At 44.0% G+C, this 12,954-nt stretch overlaps 1 protein-coding gene and 1 long non-coding RNA gene across 2 annotated transcripts in view; one reads left to right on the top strand and one right to left on the bottom strand.

Moving 5' to 3' along the window:
* LOC108796597 overlaps window positions 1–12,954 on the bottom strand; it is a 22,951-nt gene that overhangs the window by 2,046 nt on the left and 7,951 nt on the right. Inside the window, exons 2-3 of the long non-coding RNA XR_001941815.1 lie at window positions 5,375–5,379; window positions 777–782 (exon numbers count right to left, since the gene is read on the bottom strand). This is a non-coding gene — a long non-coding RNA (uncharacterized LOC108796597). The remainder of the gene's footprint in view (window positions 1–776; window positions 783–5,374; window positions 5,380–12,954) is intronic.
* Window positions 8,484–12,954, top strand: part of TMEM266 (transmembrane protein 266) — a 23,376-nt gene continuing 18,905 nt past the window's right edge. Inside the window, exons 1-4 of the mRNA XM_018568092.1 lie at window positions 8,484–8,570; window positions 10,457–10,553; window positions 10,799–10,953; window positions 12,393–12,466. Coding sequence (XP_018423594.1) covers window positions 10,540–10,553; window positions 10,799–10,953; window positions 12,393–12,466 — 243 coding nt within the window. The 5' untranslated portion in view covers window positions 8,484–8,570; window positions 10,457–10,539. The remainder of the gene's footprint in view (window positions 8,571–10,456; window positions 10,554–10,798; window positions 10,954–12,392; window positions 12,467–12,954) is intronic.

The following is a 12,954-nucleotide window of genomic DNA, read 5'->3' on the forward strand; positions in this document are numbered from 1 at the left end:
TAGAGTAGTTTAGTTTAATTCATTTAGTGTTCATTTTTCCCCTTGTTTTGTGTAGTTGAATATTAATGCACATTTTTTGTGTTTTTTTCACTTTGTTTTTCTGTGAAGAAGTAGGACATTAAAGCTGGGGTGACTGCCACCCTGAAGGACCTGGCAATGGTGGATCTGACAGACAACCCCACGGCATGTTTGCTGCACTTAAACAATATGTCTCTTGGGAAATATAAAAAATCCTTGTCTCGGCACCTCTTGAATGCTGCCCGCCAGTGCATTCCACTACTATGGAAACAAACTAGTTGCCCTACCCTTAGCTCTTGGTTCACTAAGGTTGACGAGACATACCTATTGGAGGATCTCACCTCCACGCTCCGGAATACCGAGGAGCTTTTCCGGTCCACCTGGAGACTCTGGGCCCTCTTCCAAGGTACGGATGCCTACCATCGGGTCATGCACGCAACGCCCCCCTGAGCGGTTTCATTAGACATACGCCCTAGGCGTCTGACCCACACCCACCCTTCATACCCCCTGTACCCCCTGGCTCTTCCATGCTGCTAGTCCTTTTCATCTCTCCCTCACCCCACCCCACATGCCCGCCTTGCCGCTCCGTGCCTGTCTTCTCTTTCCCTATCCTTGCCCTTTTCCTAGACACCGAGCACTTACCTAGCTCTATACATCTGTTTTTATGTATTAAGAAACTATGCCAAATGTAAGTGCCAATATCTCTTCCGATAGTTATGCTGTACAAAGCAACTTGAGGCGAACGCTACGTTTCCTACCTGCCTCTATGGTGCACCGTTTTTGCTCCTTGATAATTTTTCTTTCAATGCTCGAATCACATCAATGTTGGCTTTTGTGACGAGCCACTGTTCCTTTCTTTTTTTCGTTGAGATGATCAACCCCCCTCCTATCCATATTGTATGCATTATGTTATATGTATGCACCCTACACCCCTGACTGTTTATGGGGATGCTGTCATGATGTTGAGGCGGAGCCTCCCTGTACCATTGTACCATTGTACCATGCATATGTTCAATAAAGTTGACTTCTGATTCAAAAAAAAAAAAGCTAATACAGGGACCATAGTTATTTATTTATGTATTTTTTTTGCATGTCCAGTATAGTTAAAAGTTGCTTCTGCAACCATCAGGAGCCAATTATAGGCCATTTCACCCAAACCACCATGACTTTGCCATTCCTACTTACTCCAAAGCATTTCTGCAAAATCTTCTGATTAAAGAGAAGATTTTGCAGAGTTTCACTTATCCGGAAACTCTCTATTCCCCTTATCCTTACCGGTAGATTGATGCTAGTGCTTCCAAAACATCAAAGGCAGGAAACAACACTGTAAAATAGGACATTGGAAGGATAAAACTTATTTACCACTAATGCTTTCGACAAATGGGTAACAGGAGAAAAGATCTTAAAGTGTGCAGTATAATTATTGATAACTCTGAATGCTGTTATCACTGTTCATCTAGGCTGTTCATCTAGGCTGAGAGTGCTGTAGCCGGGACGGATCCAGACAATACTGTACAGCTGGCTGATTGACAGCGGGCTCTGCCTATCTAGAGGCAGAGCCAGCTGTGCCTGCCCCTCCCCCATCCGTTCCTCCGGTCAGCGCTGGAGGATCAGAGAGGGGGAATCCCTACGGGGAGCAGTAACGGACAGTCACCGCTCTCTGCAGGCAGATGATCGGGGAGGGAGCAAGCGACGGTATGTGTTCGCTTACTTCCCGATCTAGAGAGCCGACGTGTGACAGTTCCAATGTCACAGGTCGGCTCTAACTATGAGGATGAGTGGAAATCACTCACCTCATAGTTCTCCTCTAACCTAATAACATTCTCCAAAAAAAGCAAGTTCATTGCACTGATTCCTAGAGAGGAGAATCACAGCTTGTCTCATTATGCCTAGCTATGGAGAACATTTTTTAGCAGCCAGTGAACAAAAACATATCAGACAAGCAAGGCAAAGAGCAAAAAGGCACTGAGAAACAGATGCTGATAACCCTTCAGACCTCATGCTCTCATTACAACTGTACAACATTTTATTCCTTCCAATGTACTGTGTTTGTTATTACTGCTCAGTGTGAAATCATGTGTTATTTTTTTTATCCACAACAACCCGGTTTAATCCACCGCTACCTCTACAAAGTACATAAGACAAATGAGTTCAAGGAGACAAGTAGCTGTGACTCAGCACTTCCATGGACAGCTTCAAATAGCATTTCCCAATGTCCGGAACTGTTTAATAATATCATCATCACATGGGTACAGGAAGAAGGTAATGAGTTGCTTAGGTTTGTTGGTTTTTTGGAACAATAGACTACTAATCAGCACCTGTCGGGTCATATGATACAGCAGCGGTAATTGTCCGGTCATAGGGGAACCTTTGCTATTCCAATCTACTGTAAAAGAAGAGTCTGAACAAGAAGACCCTTTCATATAATTTGCTGCATATCTTAATGCAAGCCAAGTGTGTATTTGTATATGCTGAACAAGGAAAAAGATAAAGCACTTGAATATTTTAAAAAGGATTTCAGACTCCAGATATCAACAAGAGAGGTAGCATACACAGAGCTGGGCCAATGGAAAGGCAGGAGAGGCACAGGGCTGGATTCAGGGCCACTCGGGGTCCCTTCCTCAGGCGTGTTCAATTATAGTGTCTATAGCAGTAGAAAATACAAATAATTCTTCATAATAACATTTGCACTATAGTCACAGGAATATCAAGCTGCTTGGAGATGGTCTTATACCCTTTACCTTTGACGTGCTGGTCTATCATGTTCTTTTTGATCTCCACAGACAACTCTCTTCTTTCCTTTCTCTGGTCCATGTTCAGCGTGGTGCACATGGTGATGCCAAGCAGCAGAGCCACTACTTTTGTGCATTCAAATAGGCAGAGAGACTGATTACCGGACTGAAAAGGTGTGATGCTAATTACAGAAAACAGTTAGTCTGAAATATCACTGTGATCCAATTATTTATAATGCTTTCTAGGGGGTACCAACAAATCTGTCCAGACCATTTTATAATATCTTTGTGGAATAAGCAATCATCTATTTCTTTTTACACTTTCTCTGCTTTACTCTATGACGTACTAAAGGCATGCGGGTATCCATGAGACGATTGCTTTCGATTCCATCACTTTTCAGGATGATGAAGCATTGTTTCAATGAGCTGGAAGGGTGCTAGAAAATGTGTCAATGGCTGTATGTTGTTGTAGAAAGCAAATGACAAGAAGAATGTATTTATTATACATTATCATGCAGTTACCAGAATACAATCCCTGGAATGAGACACTCTTTAGAATCCTGTTGCGCATTGAGGATACATGTCTCTGCCTGTAACAGATCTGCGTACCTGTTAGCAGTACATGAATTAGTTGCATTTAGGCCGGCACTAAGGCTTGTCCATACCAGACACTCCATTCTCAGTACTGCTCAATAACTCTGAGCCTGATAAAATCACAGGCTCAGCATTACTGAGCTTTTTCCCAGCTACTGCACCTATCACCATGACAGACGCAGCGGCCAAGGCGTTTTGCTGTTGGGTGGGCGGAGCCTGATGAGGATTCTGAGGGACTAGTTCCTTGGCATTGGACAGCAGTCGGTGGACTCCATGGCTGCTAGAGGTTATTAAATCCACCCCTGCCAAAACATAAAGTCAGACCTGATGGGGAACTTGTCTCTCTGCGTTATTGGTTGCTATGATTCTGGTGGTCTTTATATTAGCAACCAATGGAGCTATGCAGCCTCACGCATACGCGCCCAAGGTCCTTCTCCTTAATACACAGTAGGGGTCCTTCTCCTTAATACACAGTAGGGGTCCTTCTCCTTAATACACAGTAGGGGTCCTTCTCCTTAATACACAGTAGGGGGAATTAATCAAAACTGGTTAGTCCATAGTCCCATCGCACTCCTGACCGTGTAAATCCCTTTAAGAATTGGGTGCTGCGGTAGTCAACGGGTGGCAGCCGTAACAATCGTGAGCGGAAGCAGAGACACCGGCACTCCAAATTTGCAAAATACGTCTATTTATTGACGTGCATCGTGGTAGAAAACAACGAACGTTTCGGGGTCACAAAGGATCCCCTTCATCAGGTAAAACATACAGTGTATGTTGAAGGCATCACCTCTCTTAGGGCTTGATCACACAATGGCGTGCGATTAACACATGCTACCGTCCGTTACAGTGTGGCAGGTGTGTTGCATTGCCATTAATTTGAATGACATCGCAAACGCACCAATGCGCTGTACTAGGGATGTCCCGATACCACTTTTTCAAGAACAAGTACTTCCCTTATGTACTTGCCGATACCAATTACCGATACTTTTTCTTAAAGCAACAGGTGACATTTAAAAAACCCAATGCAGACTAATGATTTTAGGCCAATTTCTTTATGATTATGAAGAACTTTAATTTAAGACTGTTTTAGAACAATAAAACATTTAACCTATTCATGTTTTCCACCGCGATCGTGTGGGACAGCCCAGGCGGTATTGCGGCGGGAAACCGTGCGATCTGATTGGCGCGAATGGAGTGCCATTACAAAATAATTTCACTGCCAACGCGATCATCAGTGGTGTGCAATTCCGTGACCGCCCAGCCATCTGCTCAGTTTGGTGCACGATGACCAGGCGGTCATGGATTGCACACCACCGCCGATCGCGCTGCCAGTGCCATTATTTTCTAATGGCACCTCAGTGGTGCCAGGCAGATTGCGTGGTTTCACAATCGCGGTTGAAAACACTGCGCGTTTATCCACATGCATTAGATGGGGGCAGCGTGGCTGGTTTTAATTTTTTCAATTTTTATTTACTTTGGAAAAAAAATTAATTTCCATTTATTTTAACTTTATCGCCTTTTTAATTTTTTAAGATTTTTATTTAGCTACATTTTTAATTAGTTATTATTTTTAAAACTTTTTTCACTTAACTTTATTGCTATCACACAGGGGATAACAAACCCGTACAGGTACTCTTTATTGACCCTGTCACCTCCAACACAGGAGTTCTAGCACAGCACTCCCGCCATCACCGCTCCACGCCCCCTGCTCTCGCTTGCCCGGCGCCCGGAACTATATGTCTCGGGCGTCGGGCAATACGGATTCAACACCGATGCGCAAGCATCGGGGCACTTTCACAAGTACAAGTGCTTGTGAAAATGCCTTGCATCGGTCCCGATTCCGATGCTAGCATCGGTATCGGGACATCCCTACGCTGTACCGCAATAGTTTGCATTGCAGTTGAAAAAAGTAGTGTGTGATGACCTTGCGGTGCCATTACTTGTTAATAGCACCCCAAATGCAGGTGGTAAAGCACACGTTCATGCCTGTGCATTAGCCCGTATTCCACAACCCTGGAGAATGCAGCTACAAATGCTGCATGAGCTTCTTTGCCATGTTTGTTGCGTTAATTCAGCAGTCCGTTGAATGAGCTGACGCGCAGCAAAATGCATGGTAACTGTTGCGAAAGTGTAAATGGGGCCTTAGGCCCCGTTAACACCAGGGCGGTTCAATCGCGCAGATTTGTCTGCACTGAACCGTGACATGAACAATCCCATACATTCTGATGGGGACCATTCCTGCAATCGCGCGATCTGAACTGCCTGCCGGCCAAAATGCTCCCTGAGCTACTATTTTCGCCCTGATGAGCTCGTTTTCCATATTGATTTAAATGAAAACGTGCACTTTTATTGCGTTTCAGCGCTGAAACGTGATTTAAAACCCCCTTCCAAATATCACACAGAAGCCACGCTGAAACGCTTCCGCCCTGGTGTGAATGGGGCCTTAAGGTGCCCATACACCTTACAATTTATCTGCAAATTTTCTGTTGTCAGATGGAAAAAGTACAACAGATTGGCCCAGGTGGAGATTACTCCATCCACACAGTTAAGTGTAGATGGATGAATCTGTTGCACCTTTTCCATCTGACCATAGAAAATCTGCTGATAAATTGTAAGGTGTATGGCCAGCTTGAGGCTGGGGTGCCTCAGAATTTTGCGGATCTTAAAGTCCTTAAAGTGACTCGAAAAAGGTTGAGAAATTTGCAGCCGTATAGGTTCTCCCAATGCGGCACTAGTAAGTGTTAAATGAACGCTGCGCACTAATCCCATACAGTGACTAATAATGCACATTAGCTGGCATCTGTCACCGAATGGTGAGGGAACAAGCAGATAATCTCCGCTAAACCGTGAGCAGAATCGCCCACATCCAACATGGCCGCGCCAGCATACCTCACGCCACCGAGAGCACCATAACCTGAGCTGAACTCAGCCGCACGCTATTATGTCACTGAGGCGGACGACGCAGGTCAGCTGACAGCAGGGAGTTCACCGAATGGCCGAAAAACCTGATCACGTGACTTGTACTCGGCCGCGGTCCTGTGGCGGTGTGGTGGTTTCCAAGGAGACGTTTGGAGAGAATGTGGCGGAGGAGAGGGTCGGTTTCATAATGGGAGAATGACAGGCTGAAGGCATGGTTGTGTTCAGCATAGGGGACAGTGACTAGAGGCTGGAGCGCACGAGTATTTCACATGGGCAAGTACTGAGGGATGCCAGACAACGTGACCTGGGGCAGAGACAGTGCGTGCCAGCGTCAGAGGACAGGATGGAGGCATGATAGGAGAACATCATGGACACAGACAGGCATGCAGGGAGGACATCTGGCCTGGGAAAAGAACAACCAATATCATTCAGACGTGAAGACACAGAGGCCACCTTATCCCTTTTTATCCTGGAGACATGTGTCATCCATCTCTTATGTCCTTGTTTTGAACCATATCTAAAGCTAGAACGTTTTTTAAATTTATTTTAGATAGTGTATGAAATGGATAAAGCCAATGTCCTTTTTGTCCTGCCATTGGGAAGACTTCCCTTCACTCCCAATTTCTTTTTGTTGTCACGTGAACAAGTGTCCCCATCGGAAGATTTGTCCTCTGCATTGGTTTCAGTGACCACTCAAAACTTTAGATGTTCCGTCTCTTTTTGTCCTGAAGGCTCAACAGAAGCTGAGAGCAAGTTGCTCCCAGGCGAGGGAAAGCTGTGAGTGTCCCCGCCAGGGAGATTTACCCCTCTGTTCGCCCTGATGACCATTTTCACCTAGGCAATATTTGAATGGGACCATTGAGATGAGGACAAGAGGAGATCATGTCCTCATCTTAATGGTCCCATTCATATTTCAAATATTGCCTAGGTGACAATGGTCATCAGGGCGAACAGGGGTAAATCTTCCCGGTGGGGACACTCTCAGCTATAAAACCTGACAGGGGTTCTTCGAACCCTACTCTATCCAGAACTGAAGAAGAAAAGTTTTGGCTCTAGCTACAGTTTAATAGTGCTTGGATATATCAATACGAATTGCGCTGATGAAGTGAATCTGTTTGGCCTATTTGGGTAAACAAAGATGTAGGACACAGGAAGCAGTGAAACCATTTTAAAAGTTCTAGTCTCAGAGCTTGGTGTAAAGCAGCATGGGGAGCTTGTCACTAATTTTCAGTACAGCTATGACCATGGACAAATCCCAGGAGCCAATGTGCCTAAAGAATGACAGCTGTCATCCAACTTTTCCCTAGTTGTTATCAATGGAGCTGCCTCCTAAAAGAAATCCTGCTGGCTCCTGGATTGGACAGACTGGCTCCTGAATTCCATAGTAATTAGCCACCCCTGGTTGTGATATTCTAGGACTCATTTATGGAAAGACCTGAAAACCTTTTCATCCCCCCTACTTATTAAAATTAGCATGATTGGTTGTTTGCATAGAACACAGGTGGGCTGAAACAAACCGAGGCCTGTTGTGATATCTATTTACACATCTTTTTAAGGGCTTCTGGAATATTTCGGAATCAGAGGGAACTTTAAGGGTCACACCTGATGACCTTCTCCCGTAGAATTCCGGACCTTGTTCTAAAGCGGCTATACCTTTAAAATGTGATTTGTTACACCTCATGAATAGGTCAGTGTTGGGCAAATGTGTTCCTAAAGGAACTGGCAAAAGCTGTTTTGTACCCATCATTGATCGTATCTCCCAAAGGTCCTGCTCTCTCATAATTTGAATTAACTCCTTCAGTTGGCATGGACACGTTCAGTTAATAATAGCAGCCATCATTCTGAAATTGAATGCTGCAACTTGACTGATAGAAAGGCATGGTTTGTGGGCTGAGAGCTTTTAAGCGGACATTCCGTAGATCCAGATGTATTCAGAATTTCATTATTGTAATGGGCAATGTCTGCTAATTCTTCATTGTGTACGATGTATTCTGCCTTGTACACGTAGAAGGGCACAGCACAGATGGCAAAATCCAGTATTATTCTAGTACTCTTCCCAAGCATGTCATATTTCAAAGAAAAAAAAAAAATGGCATCATATTTTTAAGTGAAACTTCACTTGTGCTGAGTTGAATATATTGTGAGAATTTTAGTAACTTTGTTCTGCTTTTACTTCATGACAGGGTCCTGCACTTACATCCTGAAACCGACCGCTTCATGGGAAGGTTAGACTACTATAATCAGACAGTCAGTCCAAGTGTCAACAAACTAGAAAACCTGCCTCCCTCCAGATGTACGGAACCCTAGGTAAGTACCCCAGTGCAAAATACTGCAGCAATAGCCCGCGATATACTGAGCTTTGGGTCACAGGAGGAGGTTAGTATATGTCCTTCTGTGACCCTGAAGAGAACTATGGGGAAAAACACTTACCACATAGTTCTCTTTTAAACCTTACTGAAATGTTGAAGCGACCTTTCATACATTTGTATTGACTGCAGCTCAGCTGCATTGTGATGACCAGCACTGACCCGAGGTGTATAAAAATGCAGCATATCTTCATTTTTTCGCATAGCAGCTCATGTCAAGGCAGCAATATGGTATGAACATGCCTCATAAAAAAACAATGGTTTTCTGTTTGCTCTTGGGGTGACTGGCTTTGTTCAGGTGCAGAAAACTGCAAGTCATTGCTCCTGTTGTTAACCAGCCTTTAGATAATATTTTAAATCTGCTGCATGCAAAATAAATTGTTTCCCCAGTCTTCTCTCCCCCAGTATTCACTCAGATTGCAACACTGTAACTTTTTAGCAAGCCACTAAGTTAGATGCAGCCAAGGGAGGCTGATCTGTGTCAGATATTTGTAAACGCAGCCAAGAACTGCAGGCACCAAATGTGTCGTCCTTGAGCCGGCATCTCAGTCCAGGCAGTACATGTCGACCCTGGGTAGAGCCTGAACAAAAATGGTGTCATCTTTCTAGAAAGAAAGGCAAATAAAGGCATTGTCGGTGGAGTACTGTGGTTACTGTTAGAGGTAATAACTACCTAGGGATGCACTGGTACCGATATTAGTATTGATATCGGGGCCGATACAGGGCATTTTCACAAGTACATGTACTCAAGAAAATGCTCCGATATCAAGTGCCGATACCTGCACTTCAAATTTTGAAATAGATTTGGATGCCTGAGGTCTCGCATTTCCTGGGGACCTCAAGTAGCCTGCTGGGGGACCTTGCAGTGGCTGTCTTTGACAGTGTCGGTCTGGCCCCACATCTCCTTCCTGCTGTCCACAGAGACCGGCACAGCCCTGGTGAAACTGCACGCAGCCCTGGTCAGACACCGCACTGTCTCCTGAGACCTCGTTACAGCCCTGCTCAGACCCTGCAAAGCAGTGGTCAGACCGCGCACAGCCTTCTGAGACATCGCACAGCCCTGGTGAGCAGCACAGAGTATGTAGCTTCATATTATTCTGCATTGCTGTATAATGTATTGCTGGGATTTGTAGTCCTCTATAGCTGGTGGTATTCTGCATTGCTGTATAATCTATTGCTGGGATTGGTAGTCCTCTATAGCTGGTGGTATTCTGCATTGCTGTATAATCTATTGCTGGGATTTGTAGTTCCTTTACAGCTTGGAGTCAGTGGCAGAACTACCAGGGTCGCAGCGGTTGCAGCTGTGTCCGGGATCTGGTGCTCCACCACTGTCTTAAAATCATTAGTCTGTATTGTTTTAGAAAAACTGTCACATGATGCTAAAAGAAGGCATTCCTATACCTACCTATAAATTATACACATTACTTGGCATGTATGTCCTTGACATAAAAAAATGATAGCTGATGCTGGGTCCACATAACACATGTGCAAGCCACTGAGTAAGGCAGCCAACTGCTAATGTCATACTTTATTCTTTGTGGTTATTTCATTGAGCTGTCCCAAAAAGTCCCTTTTGTTGTTCCTATGGTGGGATGTGTACAGTCTTTGAACAGGCTGGGCCTCCTTTTTAGATTTTTAAAGGGAGGAAAGTATGCTTCATAGAACGTGTACTTTAGATTGTGAGTAGATTATGACATTTTTGAATGATTTGTTGTCCATGTTATTAGATTGCGTATACTCGTTCCTGTTTAAACCTATTGGACATACTTTTCTATGTCTAGTGCTGTAATGTAGGTATACTAACGCGATTTTCTTTCTACTTTTCAGATGGCTTCCAAAGAGGCATTTTCTCTAGTGTCAGGAACAGCTAGCATTTGAATTATGAATGTGATGACCATTTGTATATCATCATGGCAAATCCACAGTATGTACTGGTGTATTTCTTCAAAACTTGATTTTAATTCCTGCTTGTTCTACAAGGGATCACTTTAAAAAGAACTGCACACATGAGGGAGCCCTTCACCAATCATTAGAGCGTATTTAAACCTATAAACTAAAATGTAATAAAACAATAAATATATGTATAAATGTCCCTTTAAGTGGCACTCTTCCCCTCAGAAATGGAGATCACTGTGGAGTAACTAGATACTGTTCTTTTTTCCTTTGTAGGTCAAGCTGGCTGAAGCCATGCTGTGGGAGAAGGGCTACGGTGTGGCATGTGTTTCTGCTAAGTGCCGGAGTGAACAGCTTCTTGGTGGCCTGTGTCATTCTTGTGGTGGTCCTAATGACACTGGAACTGCTGATAGATACCAAGCTGCTTCAGTGTGAGTTCTGAAAATGCACATATGGATGTATTCCCTGTAATACTGCATACTTTCAACAGTAATAGTTTAGCAATGCATCTGATTTTAAAGAGCATGTAATATGTTTTGTGTAGGGATGTCCCAATACCAATTTTTAAGACCAAGTACTGTCCCTCATGTACTTGCCGATACCAATTACCGATACTTTTTCTTAAAGGGCCACGTGACCTTTTTTTTCTAAAACAACACAGACTGATGTTTTTAGGGCAGTTTCTCACCAGGGCTAAATACAGATGTCCCCACAGCAGAACACATGTTCCTAAGGCAGGATAGTATTCTGCTTTGGGGACATGTATGCTGAGAATACATGTCCCCAAAGCAGGATACATGTCCCTAAGACCGAATTGTATTCTTCTTTGGGGACATGTATTCTGAGAATACATGTCCACAAAGCAGGATATATGTCCCTAAGACAGAATAGTATTCTGCTTTGGGGACATGTATTCTGCTTAGGGAACATGTGTTCTGCCAATCTCACCCGGGCGACGTGGACATCTGCAGTGGCTCTGTAGGCACTCCACCTCGCCGGCGATGTCGGGAACCGGCCTCCCCCACGTCCAGACCGGCCGACTATCTGCGCTGCTGTTTCCCCCGACCTTCCTCCATCTACAGCCCAGTCCTCCCCGTCAGTGTGTGGCAGGAACCCCCAGCTTCTAGCCCTGGGGCGGTAGCTCCGCCCCTGGGGCTGCCCATGGCTGTGTCTGCGCCGGGAAGGAGGAAGAGGAGATAAAGAACCGGACAGGCACTGCCATGAACAGCTATCTACAGGCTGCCGAGGTCCCCACAAGCACGGAACTCGGACGGCCGCTGCTGTTTGAACATTTAAAGGGCCGGTATCGGTCTTAAGAATCGTGGCAAGTACTCATGAAAATGCCTGGTATTGGCCCCGATACTGATACTAGTATCGGTATCAGGACATCCCTAGTTTTGTGTGTATATTTATTTATTTTTTTTATTATGATCAGGACTAAAACTACTAATGTAAATGTTTTTAGCTAAGTAGATATGAAATAGTGCATATAAATAATCTGTATGTTTATTGCCAGATGACAGTTGTTGCTTTAGGCTCCATTTCACATGTTTGCCTGTATTTGTAGATGCTCTTTTGATAAAAGGCCTGTTTAGGCTAGATGCACACGACCATATTACATTTACTGATCATATACCCGTGTTTTTGTTTTTTTGTTTTGTGTTTTTTTCAGGCCAAAAAAATCCTGGGTAATGATCAGTAAAAATTCTTACCCGTGTAAACATGCTCTTTATTAATTCCTACATAATAGTGGCTGATCTACATCAACCGTTAATTGTAGAGTGGAGATTGTTTTAAAGCAATGGTAATAGATTTATAAAACAGTTACTTGAAAAACAAATATAATGTAGTCTTTATTTATTTATTGTAGTCTCAAATGCAACACAGTGTTCAGGGATCATCCACTGGATAAGCCTGTCCATCTTGTCGATGTTCTTTGTGGAGGTGGGAGAATTCAATGATTATTATTTCAAAAAGCGTTTTTTTATTTTCTGTATATTATTTCTTGAAAGCACAATCTTCACAACGCTTACTTTTTTGCTTTTCTGTTGCTTTTTTTTTATGGTAGTTGTTATATATCTCAGGTTTAGCTCCCAAGTACTAAAAGCCATAACAGAATGTAAGTGTTAATAGCAATGTCAAGATTATAATCTAATTCTTGGTGTGGAATTGTACTCACATAGCAGATCCAGCAAAACAGCTGTATGTAGCTCTAAACGGTATAATTATACAATGACATTCCAGTTAGAACTGCCATAAACTTGTGATGGAGGTTGTCTGTACAGGTATGAGCCAACTGCCCCTGAGCAAGCTGTCGGTGGAGCACTCTGTAAACTTGTACGCAGGGCCGTCCCTTTAATGAGGCAGCCCCGAGGCTGTTGCCTCAGTCAGCATCTCTTTGGGTCACGTGGGGGGGGGGGGACGCCAAGTCG

Source organism: Nanorana parkeri, unplaced genomic scaffold (assembly GCF_000935625.1).
Source record: "Nanorana parkeri isolate BGI_ZX_2015 unplaced genomic scaffold, ASM93562v1 scaffold1136, whole genome shotgun sequence".
NCBI classification, from domain to species: Eukaryota; Metazoa; Chordata; class Amphibia; order Anura; family Dicroglossidae; genus Nanorana; species Nanorana parkeri.